The sequence below is a fragment of the Callithrix jacchus genome, chromosome 6 (genome assembly GCF_049354715.1).
Source record: "Callithrix jacchus isolate 240 chromosome 6, calJac240_pri, whole genome shotgun sequence".
Classification (NCBI taxonomy): domain Eukaryota; kingdom Metazoa; phylum Chordata; class Mammalia; order Primates; family Cebidae; genus Callithrix; species Callithrix jacchus.
The window spans coordinates 50,070,995-50,097,839 of record NC_133507.1 but is presented as its reverse complement, the minus strand read 5'-3'; the positions used below and the strand labels follow the sequence as shown (position 1 = coordinate 50,097,839).

General features: G+C 37.9%; 1 protein-coding gene and 1 long non-coding RNA gene across 4 annotated transcripts in view; one reads left to right on the top strand and one right to left on the bottom strand.

The window, feature by feature from the left end:
* Positions 1-26,845, top strand: part of CCDC141 (coiled-coil domain containing 141) — a 194,619-nt gene that overhangs the window by 101,134 nt on the left and 66,640 nt on the right. For 2 of the 3 annotated variants that reach the window (XM_035304426.3, XM_078327323.1), the window contains exons 7-8: positions 1,533-1,727; positions 15,337-15,509. In XM_035304426.3, the coding sequence (XP_035160317.2) occupies positions 1,533-1,727; positions 15,337-15,509 (368 nt within the window). The remainder of the gene's footprint in view (positions 1-1,532; positions 1,728-15,336; positions 15,510-26,845) is intronic. The other variant, XM_035304429.3, reaches the window with a different exon arrangement.
* LOC103793711 (uncharacterized) overlaps positions 8,552-26,845 on the bottom strand; it is a 46,522-nt gene continuing 28,228 nt past the window's right edge. Inside the window, exons 3-7 of the long non-coding RNA XR_004744546.3 lie at positions 15,483-15,565; positions 14,740-14,833; positions 11,219-11,259; positions 10,598-10,737; positions 8,552-9,300 (exon numbers count right to left, since the gene is read on the bottom strand). This is a non-coding gene — a long non-coding RNA (uncharacterized LOC103793711). The remainder of the gene's footprint in view (positions 9,301-10,597; positions 10,738-11,218; positions 11,260-14,739; positions 14,834-15,482; positions 15,566-26,845) is intronic.

Sequence of the window (26,845 nt, the reverse complement as noted above, 5' to 3'; positions counted from 1 at the left end):
CATTTTATTCTTTTTTTATATTCCCCAAGGCATCTGTCTTAGCATAGTGCCAGGTACATAGTACTTAGCATACTCTGTGAATGAATGAATGAATGCAAACAATAATGGCAAACAGCACTAAAATTCTACTTATTTTATATAATGTAATATAACAAATGTAACTTAATAATAGGACACTTCATACTGGTAGAACAAGGCAGGATGGAGTCAGACTGAGATTTCTGAAACCTTGTGCTAAATTTTCCATGTTTAACAAGTAGCCTATGTCTATCACTCAACCTTAGCTTATATGGATACCGGAAACTTCACTAACAAGACGGCCATGTTAGTGATACTCATTGTTTTATGACAGTCGGTCTGACTTCAGGACTTTTGCAAGAAACTTGAATTTCCCTTCAAAAAAATTGAATGTCAATATGTTTGATTTACTCCAACTCGTATTTTAATTCGCTGTTGTTTTTCCATCCTCATGCAACAAAAAGTAAAAATCTACCTCTTTTCAATTTCTGAAAGGTCTATATAAGAGTGAAGACTTGAAAGGTGAAACTGATATAATAAAGGAGGAAATACAGAACAATAACAGCTATTCATTTTATGAAGAGTAACAGAACTTCATCTTATTAGGTTGGTGCAAAGGTAATTACCTTGAAAGGCAGAAAAAAAAAAAAAACAACCCAATACCTTTCTACCAACCTAACAGCCCTATGTGTAGGCAGACACAAAAATAACAGCCATATGACATATGATTTCTCTTCATTTCTTGCACACATTTACCCACATTGACAGTGAGACAGAATTGTGGGAAAGATATGTTTTTATACTTAAATGAATAAAAATAGGACAAAAAGAGTTTGAGATTTACAACTGTTGTTCATTGTCTTGGGAGTGTATTTTTAGGTGGAGTTAACAGAAATGGAAGTGACCTGTATTCAGGTCAGCTGGGAGTTCTGCTGGTCATTCATCCCAACTTCCTGCCTCTTTCTACTCTCCCTTTTTATCCTCTTTCTGTGTCTTTTCCCATTACATCTATATGGTACTCAAACCTGTTGTGATGCATTTACCACTACAGTATTTACTACACTTACATGATTTGAAAATCTAATGGCAGATTTTTTGTATACTCAACACATTTAAATGTTCTCTGAATCTTAGATATTATAAAAAGGGGTGTTTTTGTTGCTTTGAGCTGTTATAACAAAGTAATATAGACTGAATGGCTTATAAACAATAGATATTTATGTCTCATTGATCTGGGCGTGGGAAGTTTGAGCTCAGTGTGCCAGCACGGTCGGGTTGTGGTGAACGCCCTCTTCTGGGTTGCAGACTCCTAACCCACATATCCTCACATGGTGGAAGGGGCAAGGCAGCTCTCTCAGGCCTTTTTTATAAGGTCACTAATCATCTCCCAAAGTCCTATTTCCTAATATCATCCTTGGGGATTCGATTTCAACAGAGGAATTTGGGGGCAACACAAACATTCAGTCCATAACAGGGGAGAGTTGTAAAATAAACTTAAGAGTGATCTCTTGCAGGAATGGAATTCTGCTGTTGAGAAGCTGAAGAGGGAGGCACTGGGAATTCTGCTGTCAAAGGACTATGTGGAGAAAGAACACCTCCAGCTCTCTCACCAGAAACTGAGTCAGCTTCAAGAAGAATTTGGTCAACTCATGGTGGAAAGGAATACCTGGTTAAAGGAGGCAAATGAATTTTTTAACAGTGCTAACAAGGTCAGTGTGAGGTCAAGTTGATAATTTTTGGTAATCAGGCAGACCAGTAAAAGACTCATTACTTCAGCCGGCTGGAGCACATCACAGAAGTTAGAACTCCATGTAGAATTTCAAAATTGATAGCAAAGAAGAGCTTTTAACATATATTCCTATCATGACCATTATTTGGCTCTCAAAACTAAAAGACTGTTTTCACATGTAAAGGGTGACTTTAAAAACAGCAAACCTCATGAGGGTTTTTTTTTTGGGGGGGGGGGAGGTGTTTTGTTTGGTTGATTGGATGGTTTTTGTTGTTGTCGTTGTTTTGAGAAAGGGTTTGGCCCTGTCGCCCTGGCTGGAGTGTAGTGGTGTGATCATAGCTTACTGCAGCCTCCACCTCCCAGACTCAATTGATTCTCCCACCTCAGCCTCCCAAGTAGCTAGGATCGTAGGTACATTCCACCATGCATAACTAATTTTTTCATGGTTTTTTTTTTTTTTGGAGAGACAGGGTCTCAAACTCCTGGGCTCAAGTGGTCCTCCTTCCACAGCCTTCCAAAGTGCTGAAATTATAGGCATGCGCCACCATGGCTAGCCTCATGAGGGTTTTATCTTACAGCTGCCATTGTTCTATTTTGGGGGGGACACTTGTGCCCACATTGTAGTGTTTCTCATGGAGGAAGACAATTATCATAAATATATCAAGGTTTAAAAACATCTTACAATTTTTACCAAAGGGACTCTGTTTTTTTTAAATCCTCTTTTCTTTATTAGGTAAAAATATATGAATATTGCAAGCTTTTTGCACACAAGCCATAAGTCTAGAAACAGTGCCTTAGCCTGATTGCTTTGCCGCAGTCTTGCCTCTTTGAGTCATCCAAAGTGAAATCTGCCTTTGGACCATCTCCAGGTCTTCTTGAGTTGGAGAAGTGCTGTTTCTCCTCTCTGATTCATTGGGCATTGATTGCAACAGGTGGTTCCTGCTAAGTAGCAATGTTCACCTGTTCACATCACTTGAGAACAGCGCAGTATATGAGGCTGGTGATCTTATTTGAAAACATTTTCTACCTTTTCCAATGTAACATACACCTTCAAATGGTGTTGCTGGAATTGTTTCATACTTCAAATTTCACTGTTGTTTTCAAAGCAGACAATGTGACAGGAATTGAATGAGGAAACTGTGGAAACTTGGTACATGGTGATCTAAAATCACAACGTCAACACCCTGAATACAGTGTCCTGGTGTATATCAAAATAGTGACTTAATTTTGAACTTTTTTAATAATAAGAAAGTTTTTTTTTAAACAATAAATAGTAAAATTTCAAAACAGAGGTGCTGAGTTGTGGTAAAATGTTAAAGATTTATTGTCAAATTATTTGTCATTGGGAATTTCTTTAAGAGAGGAAACAGATATACCATATTACTGGAGCTGTTGAACTAATTAGATGTTAGGTGCTAGTTAAGTTTCTCCTCAGTAATTTTGTTTTTGAATAAGAGACTTTTAAATTTACATTGCATATTCATTCTTCAAAATGAGTGGGTCATCTGCAAGTCAGTTAATACTGCTTCTAAGGAAAAGAGTTATCAAACATATTGCTATAAAACGATGCTTCCAGTACAAACCCTATAGTTTAAAGCCTGGAAAATACGGTTTCTTCCATTCTCATTTTCTTACTGTTGCTTTCTCTGATGTCATTATTTTGTACTTTGCTGGGATATTTTCCTGGTTTTAACAGAGAAGGAATATCTCCTGCAAAAGTTTTTTTTTTTTTTTTTTTTTTAAGGAGAAGAAGACAGTGGTTACTTTCTCAGACTCATACAGTAATTCAGGACAGATTGGAGAAGAGAATTCATGCTTCTTGACCACAAAAACATTTGATTTCTAGATTCCCTGTTTTATCATTTGAAAGCCTTGGCATGCTAACTATACAAATCATAATGAGCTCCACTGGGGTTATCCATATTATAGCATGTTCTATAGCCACCTGGCACTCAGAATAGTGTTAGAATCCTCTCCCTTTACAAAGTATCAAGAAAATAATTTCTGACTCCAAATCTAAGAACTCTATGTGAAAGATAATGGATATTTCTACCCTTAGCAAAAACCAAAGCTGGAGTTGGGAAAGTAGATTGTTGATCATGATTCTTGTAGTGAATTCTTTACTATATTATTAGGTAGAAATAAATGATGAAATCATATAGTATAAATCCACTTTAAAAAGAAAACTCTTCTTGTGGCCTATAAATGGTATTTTTCTTTTTTACTGATATTGTAAAATCTCCAAATTTTACAAAAATCTGACCACTGTACTCAATTTTTAATGTGACACTCATAACCCTAGTTTAAATAAAGCACTGAATTTTTAAAATTAATATATAATTTCAAAATCCCTCAAAATTTTTTCTAGAATAAAATTCTGTTTACACTAGTGAAAAGGTATTTTCAGTTTATATAACCAGTTGTCTCCAAAACACTGAATTTTCCTCTTGAAAATTCACTTTATTGTGCCTTGAGTACACTGGGATTCCCTAATTGTGAACAGTCCTGTTCTTGGATGAAGTCATGCTCTCAAGAACTATGAGGGCCTTGAGATTTTACCCGGCTTTCAAGCTAACATGTTAACTCATCACAGTTTCATGGATGATTACAGAAGACTCCTGACTTCTGGGTCAGAGGTGATTTATCACAGCAAAGCAGTAGCCAGAGTGTTGGTATGCCACATCCGCTCTCCCAGTGCCAATTCTCCCTGGGTGATGCAGCTGGGCCCAGATGGATGTATGCAGCTGTAGCAGATGGGGTTCAGGAAAGGAACCCTAAACTTGGGGAATCTGCAGTTTTACAGCAAATAGGAAGCAAGTTTGCTCTTTGTTTTGGAGGGCAACATCACTTCAACCCTGGAGGTTGCTATTGTGGACTCAACACTTCTACATCTGCCCAGATGTAGAAGGGTCAGAATCCTGCATTCTTGACCTACCAGTGGGAGCACCAGAGATCCATGAACTTTCTCTCCCAATACATGCAGATCTGGATGTTAGCACTGCAGGAATAAAACTTGAAGTCAGCACTTTACAAAAAGGTACTTTCCTTGAAAATCAGTTTCATTCTGGGTAAGAGGAATTATTTTTTAGCAAACAACCTCTTGTTCCAAAATTGTTGAAGCTAGGTCAATATTACTTTTTCCATTTCTTTGTCAAATATTAGCGTAACAAATTTGTTAGTATTGTGGGCAATATATAAATAAGTGAGTGGGATAGCTTGAATATCAGCTCGGTAAAAAGTGAAATATATGATTTTTTAAATATACTTTTTACTTTTTTTGAATTTTGTTAAAAAGAATATCCCATTTTATCTGCAGAATAGACTGTTAGTAATTTTCTCATATATATTTCTTTCTTCGTCCAGGTTGTTATCATATTTCTGGTTAAATATATTGAAGAGACTCTCTCCCCCCTTTCATTTTCTTTCTTTTTTCGGGGGGAGTGGAGACAAGGTTTCACCATCATCGAGGCTGAAGTACAGTGACATGATCACAGCTCACTGCAGCCTTGACTTTGCAGGCTCAGGTAATCCTCCCACCTCAGCCTCCCAGGCAGCTAGGATGCCACCACACCAGGCTAGTTTTTTGTATTTTTTGTAAAGACGGGATTTTGCCATGTTGCCCAGGCTTGTCTTGACCTCCTAGGCTCAGGGGATCCAGTCCACCCTCCTCGGCCTCCCAAAGTGCTGGGATTATAGGTGTGAGCCACCACGTCACACCTCCTTTCATTTTCATTCATTCTTCTCTCTAACAGTTCTAGGTAGGGATATTATTAGTTACTAGAAATATGTCACAATATTTATTTTATTATTTAAAGATGAATTCATGAGAATAATTACCCTTCTTCTCTTTACATATTTACTTATTTAGTATATATTTATTGAGCCACTGCTATGTGTCAGGCATTGTTCTAAATGCTGGGGATATAGCAGAGATCAAAACATACAAAAAATCCAAAAGCCAATATATTTTCCAATTTGTGAAATTCAGTAAAATATAATTATCACTTAATTGCCCACGTTGACAACAGCTCCCTCACTGCCTTTGTCTAGGGCTCCAGGAGTGCAGTGGATTGCCTTTAATTCTGCTAGGGTTTGATGATTACCCGTTTCAGGAATGTTTCTCACTGAGGTAATGTCTGGCAGTCTGTGGCTTGAGTTATGCATGTTTGGACCCAGAGTGAGCAGCAGGTGGCGATGTTGAGATGCCATTGCTGTAAACCAACCGCTGGATTCAAGTGAAGAGTGAGCCATGTAACTCAAGAATCTGATATACTTCCTATTCTTTTTAGAATTTCCTAATGTGTTTGGTGAATGAAGCTATTTGTTAAATCACTTAGCAGAATATACAAGTGAGTGTCAATTGTCGACAATGACTAATAGCTGATTGGAGAAGAGTTGCTCTAATTATCAGATGTTGCTAAGACTCATGAGAACATGGCATGAAATATGAATATAGCACCTATTAGAATAATCACCTTGTTCCTCCAAAATATTCATCCTTCAGGATTGTAGATTATCTTATTTATTATACTGCTACTGTGTTCACAGAAAACGAGCTACGGTTGATATTTATTGATCACCTCAAATGTATTCATCATTGTCAAGGGAATGTAGTTTGAATCAGAGAGAAATACATGTTTCAAAAACAGAAAGGCGTGAGCCTATATTTATAGGACAGCTGCAACTGAACCCAAAACTGTAAAACATGACTGACTGCTCATAATGTATCATTTCCTATCCCTTCCATTCCTAGGCACTTGATTTCACTGAAGAAAGCAAGCAGAGGAAACTGAGGTCAAATCCATTTTACAAACATGGTCTGATTTTTGGGTGGTCAGCCTGAAAGCAAAGATAAAGCAAAAGTTGGGGTGGCCAAAGAAACACATAAAAAGTAGTTTGAAATGTAACAATTGTTATAGCTTCCATTGTTTCTGCCATAGCTGTTGAAACTTTAATGTCTTCCAAGAAGATGATGCTTACATGGTGAAACCCTGTCTCTACTAAAAATACAAAAAATTAGCTGGGCATGGTGGCGCGTGCTTGTAATCCCAGCTACTCAGGAGGCTGAGGCAGGAGAATTGCCTGAACCCAGGAGATGGAGGTTGCAGTGAGCCGAGATCGCGCCATTGCACTCCAGCCTGGGTAACAAGAGCGAAACTCCGTCTCAAAAAAAAAAAAAAAAAAAAGATGATGTTGCTTTTGCAAGATATTTACAGTGATGCACAGTAATGTTTATAGCAGCATCATTGTTTCAGATGAAAACATTTAAGCATGGAATTTGGTACATTTTTTTCATTTATATATATACACATGATAGATGCGTGATCTTACCATTTTCAAAATAAACACATTTTAGGCCGAGTTGAGGAAAACAGTTAATTTCAAATGGTCCAGTTGCTGTATAGATTGAAATTTTAAAAAACCTGCCCAAGTAGAGTACCTGAAAAATATTATCCAGAAGGAATTTATTGAGTGATATAAATGAATTCAAGAAAGGCTAAATCTTATTTTGATATCAAGGAAAATGTAATTACTTTCAATTTTATAGTTCCTCAGCAGCTTGTCTTAATTTCCTCTTTTTCAGAACAACTCCCCTTTCACTTAGAAATAACTAAAGCCACTTGTGTTCCCTCCCTCTCTTCTTCCATATTTGCATTCAGCTAATATATTGTGTTCCTATTCTTCCCATGCATCAGATGGGTACTTGAGCGAACCCAGTGGAAGATATAATCCCTGCTTTCCAGACCTTCTCAGTCAAGTTTAGATGAGAGGCAAGGGAAGAGAAGGGCACTGGGCTGTGGGAAAGCTATGATGGAGTAAGCCCAAAGCATTAGGGTACACAGAGCAGAGACCCTTAATCTGGCCTAGGGAAAAAAGAGTCAAGGAAGACTCCCCAGTGGAGGTGACAGGCTGAGATAAGTTTGAAAGGACGGGGCAAGAAGCGTCGAGGAAGGGCTGGATGGTACAAAGTGATGCCATGTTTGGGGAACCTAAGATAATCCAATTTGCCAGGAGTGTAGGGTGTACGCCTAAAGTGATGAGAGACGAAGGTCGTAGAAGCAGGTGTGGATATCAGGAAGGGTTCTGAAAAGCATGCTAAGGAGTTTCTATTTTATGCTGAACATGTCTTTAAATATGCAGAGATATTTAAGATTGAAAAAGTCGTGATGATGCAAACCTCACCACAAGAAGCAGATGATGTCTTAATTTATCCTCTTCCTGTACTCCCTCGGAGAGAATAATGACTGCAGGGTTTAGAAACCTTTGATTTTAGAGCTCAGAGTTCAGGCTATTTAAACCACAGCAAGTATTTGATAAATACGGCTACATTATTAGCATACAATTATTAAAATAGATATATTATAGAAAATAATATAGAAAAAGGAACACCTTTAATATCTTAAACGTCTCATGAGAGCCCACAACTCAGTTCATGTCTAATAGTCTGATAATCAAGATGTTCAATTTTATCGTTCTCACTCATGAATACCTTTCACATTTAAGCTATCAATGAATTTCTAAGTTAAGAGTATATTAATTGGTTTCTCTTCTATGTGCAATATCAGATTGTTGGATCTCTCTGTCAGCAGTAAACACATTCTGTCTAGTATTGTATTTATTTCTGGGTAGATTTCTTTTACTAAATTAAAATTTCTTGACAGTAAGAAACATGTCCTTTTCACTTTGTGTTCACACACCTAGAACAGTGACTTCTAGTTAGTGGGTATTCAATAATTATTTGAATGACTGAGAGCAGTGAAATATTATAAACTGTAGATTTTCAAGGTCAACTACATGAAATTGTTCATAGGAGAGTATATTGATACAAGGTACTTGGGACTTAAACATTTTGAAGGACGATAACTTAATTACTTTAATATACAAGGAACACAAATTTAAAGCTTCATCTCTGCATCATATCTGAGAAGGCAGGTAGTGCTGTGCAAAAGGCTTGTCTTTTACACATAGTGCCTCCTCTGAGACAGCATTAATTGCTTATTTTGTGTCATTTCCATAATATTTCTCTGTGCTCCTTAGAGATTATGTCTTGTTTTTTGGTTTTGTTTTGTTTTGTTTGAGACAGAGTCTTGCTCTGTCGCCAGGCTGGAGTGCAGTGATGCAATCTTGGCTCACTGCAACCTCCACCTCCTGGGTTCAAGCGATTCTTCTGCCTCAGCCTCCTGAGTAGCTGGGACCACAGGCGCGTGCCATCATGCCCTGCTAATTTTTTTGTATTTTTAGTAGAGATGGGGTTTCACCATGTTGGTCTGGATGGTCTCGATCTCTTGACCTCGTGATCCGCCCACCTCGTTCTCCCAAGAGAGAGATTATGTCTTAATCTTCTTTGTAATGTCACATATGTTCAAAAAACTTGTGTTAGATGAATGAATAAATGGCTATGTGACAAACCAATTTACATTTCGAGCTTGAGTTTTCTCTTTTCTAAAATCAGTGTAGTAATCCTTATCTACTTCAGAGAGTATCAGTCAATAATAAAAGTTCTTGTAATTGGTGGTAAATTATACACAATCCTTTTGGGATAGAGTTGGAGTCTGAAATAAATGGAATTTTAGGTTATTAAGTGACAATTAGAAATGTTTGATAGCATGACACTTTGCCAAAATAACAGTATATTTTGGAGCCAGAATGCCTGAGTATGAATCTGATCTCAGACATCTGTTAGCTCTATGACCTTGGGCAGTCACTTAACTTTCCTGTGCATCTGGCTTTTTTACCCTGTAAATTAGAAGTACATTGGTACCTTACAGGGTCATTGTGCTAAGTAAGTTAATGCATGGCTAGAGCACAGAACTGCTAAGCACTCACTAAGTGCTAGCCCTTATTTTGTCTTTACATATGAATTTAATACTGCACTAGCCACTCCAATGTGATTGAATGCTTTTGTTCATTTTCATATTCCCAGCACATAGCTGAGTACACAGTCCATAGATTTCAGTGTTTTCTTGAATAAATGAAAAAATAAATGCTTTACACATTATAAACTCACATTTTCTGTATTGTTATTCCCAAGATCACCTTAGAGTCATTTAGGTCAACTTAGAGAAAAGAAACCAGAAATTATAAATAGTGACTAGCTGTCTAAAGTGCTATTGAATGGGTCTAGTTCTATTTCTTGCCTCAGAACAAGAGATGGTCAATGCATAAACTTCCTCCATTTCTTGTTGATAAAATGCTTCAGATACATACCACTTTCAATCCCAAACTCCTTTTATTCCAGTGTTTTCTCAGCTTTTCAGATTAGGAGACAAAAGCCTTCCATAGGTGCTAATGGCATTTAATACCTTTCATTAATACCATGAATTCACCCTAGAACAAAAAGGGAGCTCTGTGGTCCAGCAGAAACTGCCCTTGACAGGCAAGCAAGAAGCTGGAGCAGCAGTAGGGGACAGGAAATATTGGGAGCTTAAAAATCATATCAGCCTTATACTCTGGTGTTCATGACATTTGAACGCTTGGGCAGATTTGGGCAGGACATGAATTAGGAATCAATTCCCCAGAGTGGGAACCACCAGAAGTTATCTCAGGTGATGTATAGGAAAGGAAATGGAAGTTTTTGGTCTTTGTAATGAAACCCAAGGGAAATCTGAATCTCTCCAGGTAATGGAATCCGGTGCTCTAATTAGAAGCACTAATTAAACTCAGCTCAGCACTGAGCTGAGATTTGTGTTTTTGGTAGTTATAAGCATTCCTACAAAATTCTCTCCAGCCACTAGACTCGTGGAAGGAAATTTTTTAGGTTTTGTTGTTTTCTTTCTGTTGTTGTTCCTGTTTAATTGTCTGTCTTCAAATTGATTAGTCAAGAAGCAAACAATATTACTTATTAAACACCTTTTGTGAAACAGCATGATAGAATTATGCTAGATGACTCATGGCTCCTGTTTGAATTCATCTTGTAGATATTTTTAAAAGAATGAAACGTGCCATCTCCTGGTACTATCTGTTTGGTTTTGTGTAGGCTCCCTTGGGTCCTGTATTAAACAGTGAAAAAGGAAAGGTCTTTATTAGTTTCATAAAGAACAAACACCAAGCAAGTCCTTAGTCTTTACAAAAAAACAAGGCCAGAAAGAGCTGATTTATTTTCTTACCTGCCTAGAAACTGAATAGTACATGTGAAATGGTCAACAAGAGCTAGGAACCAGAGGGATAAAATATCTTTGTCCTGTGTCATTTTTTCCCAATCCAGTCATAGTAGCTTTATTTGACTTGCACATACAAGGTTTGAAGAGGGGTATGTGAAAGAAAAAAGACTAAAGGGAAAATATTGCTTCCAAAGAAGTTTATATGGGGGTCATGGTGTTCCTTTTGCCAAAAATAATATGTTCTGTGCTGTGTGTACAGCAGAGGGAGTCTTTCCAGGTTGGATCCCATATATCAGGTTCTTTATGGATATGGTAAATAGAAAAGCACTCAGTTCTATTTTGAGGGTAGATTAAGTGAAAGCAATGATACCTAGATCATTTCCAGAGCTGGCACATAGTTCTCATCAAATTCTGCATAAGAACAAGAGAAATGAGTTTGCATATAATTCAGACATTCACAGACAGTATAGTCTTCTTGAAAGTAGCTTTCTGTTAAAGTCCAGAAATTTAACTCTTATTTCTGTGTCTACAGATTATTCCTATTAGGGTTTGGTTAGAATTGAGGTCCACATCCAGCCCATCTTACCAATATTCTACAAATGTATTTGGTGAGCTAATGAAGGAATAAAATCACTTACGTCCTTTCTATGGCTCTAGTTCTATTAAGTATAACACATAGAACAATGTAGAGTAAATATTTTCTTTACACATTTGAGAAAAAGCTCTGGAAGATAACTTGGCTATTTTGATTCTCAGTTCTGGGTTTTCTTTGTCCTTCATGTATCATTTCCTCTTTCTAGTGAATGCTTAGTCTTTCAATTTATTTCTATTTTATTAGGAAGTAATACTTTCATTATAACATTCAGGAAGGGGTGGAGTGATAGCATACATGCATTCAATGACCTTGTGGCTTTAGCATCTAAGTTCAATAAAGATGAGACCAATGCCTGAGCATTTGAGAGTGGCAGATGTTCATTGGGGCCACAGAGGAAGGGCCCATGTGGGATGAATGACAAGCACCAGGTGGCCATGCTCTTCTCAGTGACCTTTTAAAGATGGATTCTATCATTCAAGATTTAGAGTAACAGCCAGTATTTTCCGAGTACCTACTACATGTCTAACATGAAACCCACTTACTTTTATTCATTTTTCTTCCTAATTCTCAAAACAACAAACATAACACGTATTAAGGCGATAGTGGCTTAATATTAGAAATTGGAGTTAAATGTGTAGGCAAGGAAAAACACTTTGGAATTTTCCATTCTTTCTCCATTCACACCGAAAACTTGAGAATTACCCTAAGGGAAGAAAGGCAAAAAGGCTCGGGCATTTACATACAGACGGTCCCTTTATTTCTTCCCTTAGTGTAGCTCAGGGGCTCTCAATTCTAAATGTGAATACATATTACTATATGTACTAATTTCACATATATTAAACTTTAAGGGTGATTCAAAGGAGTTCAAGATGATCTTGACTATGCCAGATTTTTGCTTTAGGCATTGACTTTAACCCCCAATTAACAACAAACTCCCCTTATTCAAAATAGGCAATATGAATTTTAAAATGTTTTAAAATTTCAGAAACAGTGGTTACTGGCAAATGATGTTTTAATGGGTTATGGAAGGATAGAGAAAGTCATTGTATCATCTTCTTCCCTTTTTTTTTTTTTTTGAGACAGAATTTTACTCTCGTTGCCCAGGTTGGAGTGCAGTGGCGCGATCTCAGCTCACTGCAACCTCTGCCTCCCAGGTTCTAGTGATTCACCTGCCTCAGCCTCCTGCGTAGCTGGGATTACAGGTGTGTGCCACCAGACCCAGCTAATTTTTGTGTATTTTTAGTAGAGACAGGGTCTCACCATGTTGGCCAGGCAGGTCTCAAACTCCTGACCTCAGGCGATCCCACCTACCTCTGCCCCCGAAAGTGCTGGGATTACAGGCATGAGCCCACCCCTTCCACCCTTTCCTGAGTGTTATAATAAAAGTATCACTTCCTAATAAAATAGAAATAAGTTGAAAGACTAAGCATTCACTACAAGGAGGGAATGATATATCAAAGACTAAGATAACCCATAACGGAGAATCAAAATAGCCAAATTATCTTACAGAGCTTTTTCTCAAATGTCTAAAGAAAATATTTACTATAAATTGTTCTATGTATCACACTTAATAGAACTAGAGCAGTAGAAAGGAGGAAAGTGATTTTATTCCTTCATTAGCTCAACAAATACATTTGTAGAATACCTATTGGTACAATGGGCTGGATGCTGACCTCAGTCCAACTGGTGCCCAGCCAATCATCTTCTTTTCTATCATCAGCATCTTGTTGCACTTGGCTCCATTTTCAACTACAGGAAAGCAAAATAATCAGATAAAGAAGAGTTCTTCAGGGTCAAACTTTCTTTACTTAAGTTCTCTTTCTTTTACAGTCCTATAGTATGAGAGAAATCTCTCAGCCTTTCTCTATATCTTTTCTAACCTATAAGAAGAAAAGGTTGAGACATACTTACAATAAGTAAGTTTTAAAATCCCTCCGTTTCCACCCAAGATTATAACTTTCTCTGAAATAGCCCTTCCTTCTTAAGTCTTCCAAGGTAATCCTTTGCCACATGGCACCACAACCCAGGGTTTAAGAGCAGTGGTCTCAAGGCCAGACAAATGGGGTATAAATTGCAAATCTGCCCCTTGATAGAAGTGTGACTTCGTGCAATTTACTTAACCTCTCTGAGACTCAGTTTTCTCAGTCATATAATGGGGATAATTTCTTACGTCCTCTTAGAACTGTAAAGGGGAATATGCCTGGAACTAAGCAGGCATTCAATATTCGTTGACTAAATAAGAATTGTGCAACACACAGTATTGAAGCAAGCACGTAGTTAGTTCGTATTAAACTAGAGTTATTATTATAACTTCCTCTTCACCGCTAAATAAATGAGAATGATTTTGTTTTAAACATTCTAAATAAACAGAATTGCAGACTTAGGAGACATGAGGACATTGGTGGGAAAAATAGAATATCAGTGTATAAATAGTAAGGCACTGTTTGAGTGATTTCATTTGTAAATTCAAATTTTGCCCAGTTCCAGTTCTGTCTCTAGAGCTCACCCCGTGAGATGGCAGCAGGCACAGGGTCATAAGTGCATTCGTGCACCTCCATAACCGTAGCCTCTACATTTGGCTTCACCTGTGTTGCTCCAGCACCAGCTCATCCTTGCTCACCTGGTCTCCTTCAGGTCTTAGTGGTACTGGACTCACAGGTCTGTCTGTTCTCATTACTTTTGTCTGGGATCCTTACCTAGGGTCTTCTATGAGGTCTTCCTACTCTATTGGTCAGCTCCTGCCAAGCTCACTGGCTTCCAACTCAGCAACCCAGGGAGGCTACACTTCAAGGCCCCTGCCTGACTACATAGCACTGCCCAGCTGACTGTGTTAGGATTATTTTTCAGATTTGTATAGAACATTTCATAAGGTGGCTTCTTCCAATAGTGCTAAAGGGGAATGTGGCAAGAGCTCCCATGCCGTTCACATTTTCTTCAGTGTACCTGACACATTTGTTCTCTAGGATGAAATTATTCCTAGAGACATCAGGTGACCTGTCAGGAGACCTTCAAAGTTGACTGTACTCTGCTTTCTTTCTCCTCATATTTCCACAGTCTTCTTTCATTGCCTTTATATCATACACTCCTCCATCTAAATGCCAGCTAAGGCTTCATGGCCCAGTGGCTAACTCCTCTCCACTTTCTGTTAATTGTATAAGCTTAATCCTGCATGCTGGGTTGTTGATCTGCTAATAAAGGAGGGAAATAAAGGAATTTTAAAATCTTCTCTCAAGACGATACCTTGGTTTGTTTTTTCTGCATAATCCTTTTTCTGCATGTCAGAAGCTAAATATTACCTTGGTCTTACTCTTTGCACTGCTTCAGAACAAATTTCTAATCTCTTTGAAGACAGATGGATGCCTTGGATGAATTTGGCTGAAGATCTTATATCTGCAAAAAGCAAGAGAAAAAAGGGACACTCATAATTTCTTGAATATTTCCCTACAGTGTTTCAAGAGCAAAGTGGAATTTACTGGGAAATTTCCTCTAAAGAATATTACATTCGGGCCATAAAAGCCTGCATAATCTTTTTAAACAACTCATCTATTGTTTGTATACAGTACAAAATGCACAAAATAAACCAGACCGATTCTCCAAATTCTATGCAGTTATAACTCTTTGTGTTGTATAGATACATTCTCAATGTAAGCTATATTGGTGATTTTATGGTATTGACATTTATTTATATTGAACTAAGCTATGATTGGTTTCCCTAAATGGAGCCTTAAAAAACTATACAGCTTTTTTCCAACAATCTTCAAAGATTAAGATTGTTGTTTTCTGTTATAATGAAACTAATCAATTGTTCAGCCTGGGTTAATTGCTAGTGTTTCTTGTACACGATGATGTACATTTTAAACTAGAAAAGCAGAAAATTATGTTTTCTTTGGCAGGCATTTGATGTACTTGGAAGAGTTGAAGCTTACCTTAAGCTCCTTAAATCAGAGAGTTTAAGTCTGGCTGTTTTGGCAGCGAGGCATGCGGAATTACACAGAAAAATTAAAGACTGCACAGCTGATGCTTTGCAAAAGGGACAAACCTTAATCAGCCAAGTAGCCTCCTGCAGGTGAGTCAAGTCTATTTCTTCTTCAGCGTAACAAGCTTTTTCACAGCTTCCACAACCTGTTAAAAAAGATGCATGATTGTCTTTTTCTGGTTCAGATGTTTTGCTGCATTATGAGATGGCTTAAAAGGATCTATTGAAGTTTGATCAACAGCTATTCTGAACACAGCCATTGCTCATCCAGAAGTGAGGCCATATTCTGAGCCTAGGGACTTACATATGCTAAAGCTTTCTGTTTACTTGGTTCTGGGGAGGGGAAAGGAGATGGAAAAAATAAGAAATGGAGCTTCAGTTCTCAAGGCTTTTCAAACCCTAGCATCTTCGTGGAATAGGTCCTTCCCTTTGGTTTGTGAATCTTGAGTCTATCCTGCCCCCTTTTTTTTTCTGGAAGAAAATAAAATACCAGAATTTCCTCCAGTTATGACGTTGGTGGCTCACCATGCAAAACCCTAAGTAAACAGTGACAATTTGAATACAACTGCTGGGCTCCAGACCCCATGCATTTGAACCATGCTCTAGGTGAGCCTGTTTTATGAGCACATTTGGTGAATACATCAGTGTTGAGCATAGTAGGCATGATGAGAGAGAAAAATCTTGAGAAACAGAGAGAATGCAGTGGGAAAGCATGGGAAAGAACAGGGATTGGAAGACAAAGAGGAAATGACAGAGCAGATAGTAGAATGCATATTGACCAGGAAGAAATGAAAGCAAGGCTTATATTTTGGCAGAGAGTGACAAAACAAGAATTTCAAATAGGTTAAACCCAGTTTTTTAGCTTCTATGTCTACAGTCTCCTTGAAACTCAAAGACATTCAATTTGAAGAACCATAAAATAGGTGAAATGTGATAAAATCATTTTATTTCTGTTTAAACCCTTGTTCTATTGATTTGGTAAGTTTGGGTTTGGGGAAATATTCTTTCCAGAAGACAGTCTGAATCCAGACAGAGGTATTTAACCCAGGGTTTGTGATGTTTGCTACAGAACCATGCACAACTAAGATTAGAAATAATCCAAGGTTTTCTAATAAAATCCAAAACGTTGAGGCTATGAGGACAAGGGATTCTCCCCTTTGAAAAATGCATAACTATGTTTTTTTTCTAAGTTTCTTTACTTTAGCTCCCAGCCATGTATCGAGTAATAGGGTGTTAACCAGGCTTCAGGAGTTTTAAGGTGTTCCCATCCAGGCACAAAATATGGGTACAGGAACTCCTCCTCCTCCTCCTCTCTAGCTTTTCCAGAATGTATAAACGTCTTGAGCCACACAGAAAACACCCTATGGGGTGGAGGAGACACTTAATGTGCCTGGACTAGGAGTACATGTTGGTCATTGTTTGAGTCATATCATGACTGAATTAAGTGGTGGGGTTTCCATTTATAATTTTAAAATGGTACATTCCCAGTTTAACAAATGGGTCTCAAAGTATAGACGTTATTTCTCTGGTCAGGCTACTCTTTGCCTGTGGCATGTTCCCTGGCTGTGGAATGGGGAGATCACCATGTAGCCGAAGACCTCTGGCCAGATCTCTGGAGTTCCGTTTGTGGCTTACTCCTTCCTCTCTGGTACCCTGCCCACAAATTCGAGATGCCTTGACTCAAAGTCTGATTCCTATCTTCTCAACTCAACAAGAGCTCCAGGTTCTGTTTGGGTTGTACCTCTCTGGGCTTTGATCTAAAAATTACCTTCCAGGCAGTAAACTAGTGAAATCATAAGACTCATCTCATGTATTTTCCTTCTCTAAGAGTTCACTGCCCTGTGCTACCTATTGTTCAGTGTCTGAAAACCACTGTTTCATGTACTTGTTTTTCTAGTTGGTTAAGGCATGAGGGTAATAAATCCAGTCCCCACTTTTTGACCAGAAACAGAAGTTCCCTATTCAGTTTTGATGCTTTAAAAACTGGAGTTAGAAAGGTGATCATGACTTTTTATTGCTACATTTTATGCTGTTTGCTCTAATCAGTAATGCTGTATTTAAAAAAATAAGAGGAAAGCTGCTTTTATTTTATACACATTCTATCTTGGAGGTTTTATTGACTATTTTTAGCCATTCGTTTTGTAATGGTTGATATGTTTATTTACTTCTTTATGTGCTAAGAGTAGGGCTGTCTCATTCAATTACAAACAAACAACAAAAAAGTCCGACTCTGCAAAGCAGACATCTTCATTTCACAGAGAGGTAACTGAGATTCAGAGAAGTTCAGTTGAAATATCTTGGCATTGTTTTTGGCACTCAGAACGTATGAAATTGAACTCCCTTGACACAAGTCTTAGGTTCCTTTTCCATACCGGTTTTCTTTTTACCTGTTTTGCTCTTTTTGGTCTTAATTTTTACATAGTTATTGTTTTTCAAAGAGACATCTATAATTCTGCTTTTCATCATGCAGACTGGTTTCAATAGAAGAAGAAATAATTAGGAACTATTTTGGAAAGCACAGAGAAAGCTCAGTAAACAAGTACAGTGACACATCACTTAACAGTGAGGATGCATTCTGAGAAATGAGTCTTAGGTGATTTTCTGGTGTGTGAACATCATAGAAGGCACTTACACACATCTTACACACACCTACACATACTTACACATGGTATAGCCTACTACATAACTAGGCTAACTTATTGTTCTTAGGCTGCATACGTGTGCAGCATGTTACTATATTGAATATTATAGGCAAATGAAACATAGTGGTATCTGTGTATCTAAACAGAAAAAGTACAGTAAAAATACAGCATTATAATCCTGTGGGACCACCATCATTGATTGAAATGTTATATGGTACATAACTATGCTTCTCTTTTACTTTCTATATAAAGAGCTCAAAAACCAAAATGCTGTGGGTAATATGGTTGTTTCAAATGATTACGACATAGTCAGCTTTATTAAATTGTATTCATTTTCACTAGCTGGGAAGGTGGTATTTGAGATAGGAAAGATAAGCACTTATCTTAATGTAATAAAAGGCTTAATTTAGTATTGGGGCAAGTAGGCATTTCAGAGGCCCTTTGTTCTGATTTTTTTTTTCTGTTAGTAAAAAAAATAGGACCTCAGAAGTTTGCATTTATCTCAGATGAAGATTCCTTAGTAAATCTGAGACCCTTTCATTATTGTTCTGTAATTGCTACTTTATTAGGAGTAGACCCACACTATTTTACTATCGTGGAATTGAATACATTTGAAGTTTGAGCAGCTTCACAAAGCAAATTGTGGTTATTTACATGTTTTCTTGCCTTGTCTATTTCCTACCTTTAATCTGATGATAATTCAGAGTCATTATTAAATAGTTGTTATCTTTTGGAGTACAATATCTTTTACATAACCACTTTAATTTTAAAGGCATTTTAGTGGATTCTTTCTGATGCCTACAAGTGCATGTAATAACAGTTGTCTTAGTCCATTTTCTGTTGCTGTAGAAGAATACAGAATTTTGCATTTATTAAGCCACAGGAATCTGCAGTAATTGGAAGTGCTGGGTCCAGGACCTTGTGTGAGGGTAAAGTTTTCTCTAATGGGACAAAAAATGAGGGACTTCTTTTCTTTCTCTCAGTACGCTTACCAATTCAGAGCTCAAAAGCATATAAAGACCGAGCAAGACCAGGCTACTTTGTGAAATATTCACTTGTCTTTCCTGTTTGCTAAAATTAACTTACATAATTTACAAATAAACTTACTTCAAAGTTAACTCTATTTCTACACCTGCCTAAGGGACTGTATAAGTTTTCATTATACCTCATCATGGTGGATTTAAGCTTATATGCCTCATCCTAACAATTTTGCTTTGGTAAAACTTTAAATATTATCTGTTTTGATCCAACACTTACTACTTTCTTTTTTTTAATTGCATTTTAGGTTTTGGGGTACATGTGAAGAACATGCAAGATAGTTGCATAGGTACACATGTGGCAGTGCGATTTGCTGCCTTCTTCCCCATCACCTATATCTGGGATTTCTCCCCATGCTATCTCTCACTACTTTCTTAATGTAGATCTTCCTATTTTCATGTTTTACAGAGACATAAAACAGGAGTTAATTGGATTTTGCTTTCTTTTCCCACAATTTTCATTTGTGTTGGCTACAGCTACATCCTTTGGTTGATATTGTGTGTGGTTATGAACTTTTGGACAGGACATGGTCCACTCATTCATTTATTCAGAAATATTTATTCAGCATCTTTTGTAAATCAGATGTTCCCAACAATCGAATATGATAGATGAAGTGTTCATTTTTATGGTGTTTATGCTATTCTGGTGGTAAGAAAGAGCCAATAAATAAATCAAATATATAAGATGCCCTTACACATCAATGAGCACTATGAAAAAATAGAAAAGGGAAATGAGATAGAGTGGCTGTGAGCAGGATATTATTTTAGACATTGAAGTCAGAGAAGTCCTCTCTATGAACAAAAGGGGCTACCCTGCAAACAGCTAAGGGATGAGTAGACCAGGCAGAGCAATAGCAAGGGTGCCACAGAGAGAAAGATGGAGTGGCTGGAGGAGGGAGTATTGGGGGAAAAGGGTGTCAGACAAGACTACAAAGTGAGGGAGGAGGCAGACTCTGTTCAGAGACTCATTAGTAATAATGGCAAACACTTCTGTGCTCTACACATAATTTAATCCTCAAAACCACCCTGTGAAATGGGTACCACTATTATCATTGTTCCTGTTTTGCAGATGAGGAAACTGGGGCACAAACAAGTTCGCTAACTGGCCCTGTTGCCTGTCACACTGCAGTAAGGGGTAGTGTGAGTACTTAAGAGCTGATCTGAACTACTCTGTTAGGTTGCTAGTTCTTTGTCTTTCTACTGCTTTCATTCAGCTTTAATCAATAACAAGGAGCCTGGTGACTTAAATGAACACGGATCCTTTTTTTGTATATTTTAGTGCACTCAAAATTTACTCTAGCTTCTAGCTTCAGCTCAAGTCCCAACTTCTCTGCAAAGTTTTTCTTTCTTTCAGTTCATTTAAGAAGTTATTAAATGTATGTATGAGCATCTTATATGACATACCAGCACTAAGCCTCAGGGACAATCAAAGTCATATAAAACTGACCCCAAATCCCCAGAACGTGTCCCATGTCCAGTCAGGGAACTGCACATCAAGGAAATACGCTCCAGGTATGAGGGGGCCATGAGTACAGTGGGTATTGAGGTCATTTCTTCAGAGAAGGGAGATGCAATCCTGAAGTCTGCAATCAGGAGAGGCCAAGTGAAGGGGTTACATCTAAGAGGGCTATGAACAGTTGCTGGATTTGTATAGGTGAAGGGTCTATATCTTTAAGCCAAGACAAACTGAATCAATACCTACCACATACGTTTCTTTGAATTTCTTTGTATTTGTCACATCTATCTTGTGGCTTCACTTTTCATTCTGTGCTGGGCTGAATCATTCTTTAGTTATTTCATTTGTCACAGTATCATCTCCTCATTCAGACTATGATATCACCCCAAGGCTGAAAGCATCCAAGAAACCTCTTTTTACCTTCCTTAGCTTAGTATTACATTACACTAGTATTACATACTAGCTGACTTGATTTGAAATGTTAAGAGGCTGGCATTACATTGAAGGAAAGCCCTTATCATAGGGAACATACTTACAAAGGTCTTAACAAACAAAAACAATCTCAACTCTCCATCGAAACAAACACATTTCCTTTGCCTAGTAGATTCATCTATGACTGCATTTTATATCAACTGTACTAAGCATTTAAGAACTTAAAAATAACTGCTTTTAAGAGAGTTTGATGATGCATTTAGATGGTAAATGTCAGATAGTGAAATTTAGGAAATTACAAAGTTGAGTTCTTATGACAGTCTTAACCCATCCAGTTTCCAAATATTTTCATGTCTATATTAAGCTGTTCTTTTTAGAGGCTGGGTAAATGTCATAACTGCAATCTTGGCTTGTTAACACTGTTAAGGATTTTATCATTCTAAAACTCTTAGCATGGAAAGTACCAAAATTTCATACTTTCCGTTAAATCCAGGAGTGACCACACTGGGTTCTCATAAAGTCTCTTTATCACTGCAATATGAATGTATTCATTTATAATGCTGATGATGTAAAGTGAAGTAGCAAAGATCCCAGAGTAAAACGATCTGGACCCACAGAACCTCCAGAGGAAAGCTGACTAAAGAGGCAGAAATCTCTGCCCTGGAGGATTGAGGAGTCCTCTCATATTGGAGGGTTTAGGGAGAAGAGGACAAAGAAAAGAGACAGAAAGAGATGTGAGGGGATGTATTTATGAACAAGATGCTCATCACAGTGCTATTTATAATAGTGCAAACCTGAAAACCACCTAAATATTTCCAGAAACTACGGAAATGTTTGAATAGTTTAAATGAAAGCACATAATGGAATAATCTAAGTTCATATTAAATGGTTTTTTGAAGAATATTTAAAGACAGAGGATCATCACAATATAATGGTAAGTAGGTACAAGTAGGTCCCACATTCTGTCTATGGCATAATACTAATGTGAGGTGGAGTAGGCGATGAGGGGCAGGGGACTGCCAAAAAGAACATCTTTTTGAAAGGAAATACATTGAAAGATATTTTTATGTTTTCCAAATAATCTCAAATGTGTGCATTTATCTGTTTAGCTCTTGCTGTGCCCTTTGAGTCTCAGTACTATGTTGTAAATTATGAGAAAATTTCAGCAATTATCTTTTCAAACATTACTTTTCTGCTATTCCCTTTTTTCTCTTCTATACCTTCTATTAGAAGAGTACTGGAGCCTCGTGGTCTCCTTCAGATCTCTTACCTGTCTTCTGTATTTTATCACTGTCTTAACTTTGTGTGTTACATTCTCCATGGGTCCTCAGGCTATTTTCTCTTTAGTTAATTTTCTATTTGTTTTCATTCATTGATTTCTTATTTTAGAAAATATTTGTTTTCATTTCTGTAATTTCTAGTTAATTTTTTTGTATCTAATTTTGTTTTATTTCTGACCATGCTTGTTTCAGTTTCTTGGTCTTTTATTGTGGGTGTTGGTTTTTCTTTTGTATCTGTTGATCTCAGGCATTTACTTAAAGTAATTGCTTTAAGTCATTGTCAAGTTGCTCTACTTATTTTCTTTTCAGCTGGAGTACATTTATCTCTTGGTTGTTGAATGTCCTGCGTTTGCTTTTCCTCATGTGTTTTGAGATTTTGGATTGGACTCTCATTTGGAGTGGGAAGTTTTTTTCTCTTGACTTTCTTTTGCTTGCCTTCTTCTCTCTTTGCTCTTTCCTCCTTAGCAGCTTTGCAGTAACTGACTGGACTCGTAGGACCTTCAGTCCAGAATCAAAATGTCCTTCTGTTATTTGGTTAGGGTCACACAAGCTCTATGGAGGTATTGTGGCTCTTGAAGATGCAGTCAAGAAACCAGAAGAGGGCTTGATGTGGTTCCTGATGGCTCTGACATGTTTCATTCCATGACCCCCATAGCAGTTGACAACAGCATTTTCAACCTCCCCTAATGAGGGCAGAGAATTCAGCTCTGCTACTGAATTGAGGAAGAATCCTACCAATGGCACCCCTCACATAGGACGTATATGTTGGTCTCTGTTGACTCATAGAAATGGAACTTCTGGCCATCTGAAGAAGAATCCAGGAGCCCTGTAGCTTCAGCCACACTTACTGCTTTCTGTTTCTACTTTGTTATATATACATAAAAGATTGTGTCTGTGTGTGTGTGTGTGAGAGAGAGAGAGAGACAGAAAGAGAGAGACAGGTTTGGTGGGAGAGATTTTCAAAGTATTTAATTTAAATAAGAATCAGACTGGGCATGGTGGCTCACATCTGTAATCCCAGCATTTTGGGAGGCTGAGGCAGGTGGATCACGAGGTCAAGAGATAGAGACCATCCTGGACAACATGGTGAAACCCCATCTCTACTAAAAATACAAAAATTAGCTGGATGTGGTGACACACACCTGTAGTACCAGCTACTTGGGAGGCTGAGGCAGGAGAATTCCTTGAGCCCAGGAGGGGTAGGTTGCAGTGAGCCGAGATCACGTCACTGCACTCCAGCCTGGTGACAGAGCAAGACTCATCTCAAAAAAAAAAATCAAATTTATTGTAGAAACATGCATTTCATTTCTACAGTATAAATGGCACTTATTCAATGTAGGGATGAAAACTAGAGAGCAGCAGTTGTTTCCTCCAAAATAAAGACAACCATAAACATAAAAAGACACTCTTTGGGTTCCTGTTAAAAGAAGCAACAAGCTAAAGATAAGAAAGATTTTTTTTCCATCTTCAAAGTATAATTTGTCCATAGACAAAAAGAAAAATATGGTGAGCTGATCCCTCTCAATGAGACAGAGTAAGCTGTCAAGTGCTTACCATCTGGTTCAGCTCCTAATCCAGATGGGCTGACAATAGCAATTTATGAAAGTTTTGAAAGCAACTTGCCATTCTTCAGAAATAATCATTAGAACAGATTAACATTGGAATTTCCCCCCTTCTTCCAGCCCGAATTTGCAACAAATGCAAAGATAGGGCAAGTGCTTCCATACAGTAAATAGAAGTCTATTCTTGAACCAGAAGTTAATACGTCTCTGCTCTTTGAGGGAAAAAAGGCAGTTCTTTTTCTTCCCCCTCTGCTCCCCTCTGTTGACTCAATGAAAAAGAAAGTGTAAAATGTTCTCATTTGGAGTTTCTAACAAATGCTTGAAGAAGCCTTCACAGTCTGTGATGCTTGGGACAGTCAGAGTCAACATCAGGAATAATCTGATGTCCCACTTTTTCACACTACAGACAGGCATCCTCTAATCCATTCTTACAGAGACAGCCCAAAGGTCAATCAGTATTTCCAGTGCAAATCACAGAGCCACCGACTGTTAGAGATAGAAGTCTAGCCCATTGATAGCCCCTCTCCCGTCCAATTAGGCAGCCCAGGAGCAGTGTTGCTTCCAAATCAGAACAAAATGACAGGGCACTGCGTTTTTAGTTCAACCAAGTTTCTGTTACCCATTGTCAGTTCTTGTCTATCATTAACTTGATAGGACTGTAACGTACTAGGACTCATTTCTGGGAGACTGATTACATTCTATTAATTTCTTTTCAATTCATGTAAGAATTGCTGGCAAAGGGGTCATACCTTTCCTTTGATCAGATCACCTGCTGTTCAGGTGCTGAGGAAATTGTCAATATGTGTGCTATGCAGGTTTTAAAATGTTTTAAAACTTTCAAAATAGAAGTCTGGTATCATTGTGTAAAGTTTCTAATGGAAAATTATGGAATCCAGGCTGACTGTAACCTGAAGATTAGGGTTTCACTAAGAAGGAATACGAAAAGACAGGAGCAGCCCTAGGACTTGGAATGTGGTGGATATATTCAAGTTGGGAATTAGGGAAAAGGAACTGGTTACTGCCCAATCAGACAGAGATGACCTAGTGTTAATGGCATAGAGAGAGGGAAATAGGAGCTGGCTAGAGTAACCAAGATGACTGGAAACTTCTCTTGCCGTGAACTGGATCTAAGCCACACGTGAGAGTGGAGTAGACACAGGATGGGCAATGTTGCACGGAATGACAAGGCAGCTCAGTCTGTCATTCTAAGAAGAAATAAGTATCAAACCAAACGACACATGATAAACTTGGTTTAAACTAACTGTAATTGCTAAAGCATACCAAAGAAGAAATTGGGAAGTCTTTGGATAGCCTAAAACTTCTACAAGTGGTCAAAAGTGCAGAGTCATCATTGTTTAAAACTACTGGACACTGTTACCACGACATTTTAAATATGGTAACTGCACATATGTTCTTCTGAAACTTTAAGTCTATGGGCGTAAATCACCACAAAATGAGACAGAATCTCCAAGGTCACTGAAAAACAGAGAGAGAGAGAGAGATCCTATATGACTGGTTGTAATTCGACTAAATTAAAATTGTGGTTGGTAAAAATGCAACATTTTTATGCAAGGAATGCTTGGTTTGGTTTTGTTTACCTATGTTTGTGCTGGAGGGACCTTCAAGACACGTAGTAATTTACAAGCTGCCATGTCCCTCTAGTGGCCACTTTGAAAACTACAGCAGACGTATTACCTGGAGAAGCCAGCCAGTTTCAAAAGAGCTTGTCAGCCAGGCCATCCCTGTGCCTATGAAAGTGAAGAACACTCAACTCAGGGCAAAGTGAAATTTTAGAGGAGAAAATATTCCCTACTCCATGTCATGTGTCATAGACCCAGAAAAAGCACTATGAGATGGTAGAGTCTGAACGCTGAGATCGGATGTCAGCCGTTTCAGAACTGGGCAAATTACTGAGCCTCTCTCTTCTTCAGTCTACTTATCTGCGAAATGGGGATAACAATCCTACCCAACTCACAAGGTTGTTATGAGGATTAGAAAATAGGCTATTTAAAATATTAAGAATGATAACTTATAATAATAAGAACTCAATAGCTGTTTTTATTAGTTGTAATTATGGCATTTTATGGTAAAAACTAAACCAATGTAGTCTGTTTTTCCTTAAATTTCTTGCAGGTAAGTTGTGTAAATAATCATTAATTCAATAAAATTATTAAGTACAATAAGTGTATCTATTTAGACAGCAAAGAGACTTGACTTTAAATCAAGTCTTTGACACTTATTAGTTGTGCATCTCTAGAGCATTTATCACCTGTGGAGCCTCAGTTTCATGGCTAAAAATTGAAGTTATTGCTACTTTTCTGACACCTCACAAAGTTATTTTAAGGATTCTGCCAAATAATGCATTTAATGTACTTAACAAAGTGTCACGTTTGTTGCAAGAATGTATTAAATAGTAGCTACTATGATGACCATATGCAAATTCATAGGAAGTGTGCATCTATAATCTGTATTTCCTATGGTACAATCACGTGATGCCATTTTACAAAGAGAGCTCATTTTGTATTCAAATGTCCAAAGAGGAGGCTGGATTCGGTGTGAGTATTGAATTAGAGCATCACAGGTAAGATGAAGTAGGGATTCAAGAGGGAAATTTGGGAGGTGGAGGAAATGCTAGAGCAAGTTCAGGTCAGAGACAGAGAGTGCGTTTGAGTTATGAGTACTTCTGGTACTTGAGACACCATGGCTAGGACTTATAGATTACTGCAAGAAGCTGGCTGACAGTCTTATTCTTGGGAGAAGGCCAAGGAATAAAAAGAGTAATGTGAACAGGAATCAAGAGGCTTGGCTGGAGCTGGTTACTGAGATCTAGTTTCCCCCAGGGAGTAGCCTATTCATAGTTTGGACTCCCCTCCCAGCTACAGCTTCTTGGGGTCAGGGAGGCCTGTATTCTAAGTTTAGTTGGTAAAATAGCCCTTGACTGGAATGGATGCCAAGGGCATTTGGGGTAGGACCACACAGGGCAACTCGTAGGTGGGAGTGGGTACCGTCATCTTGGC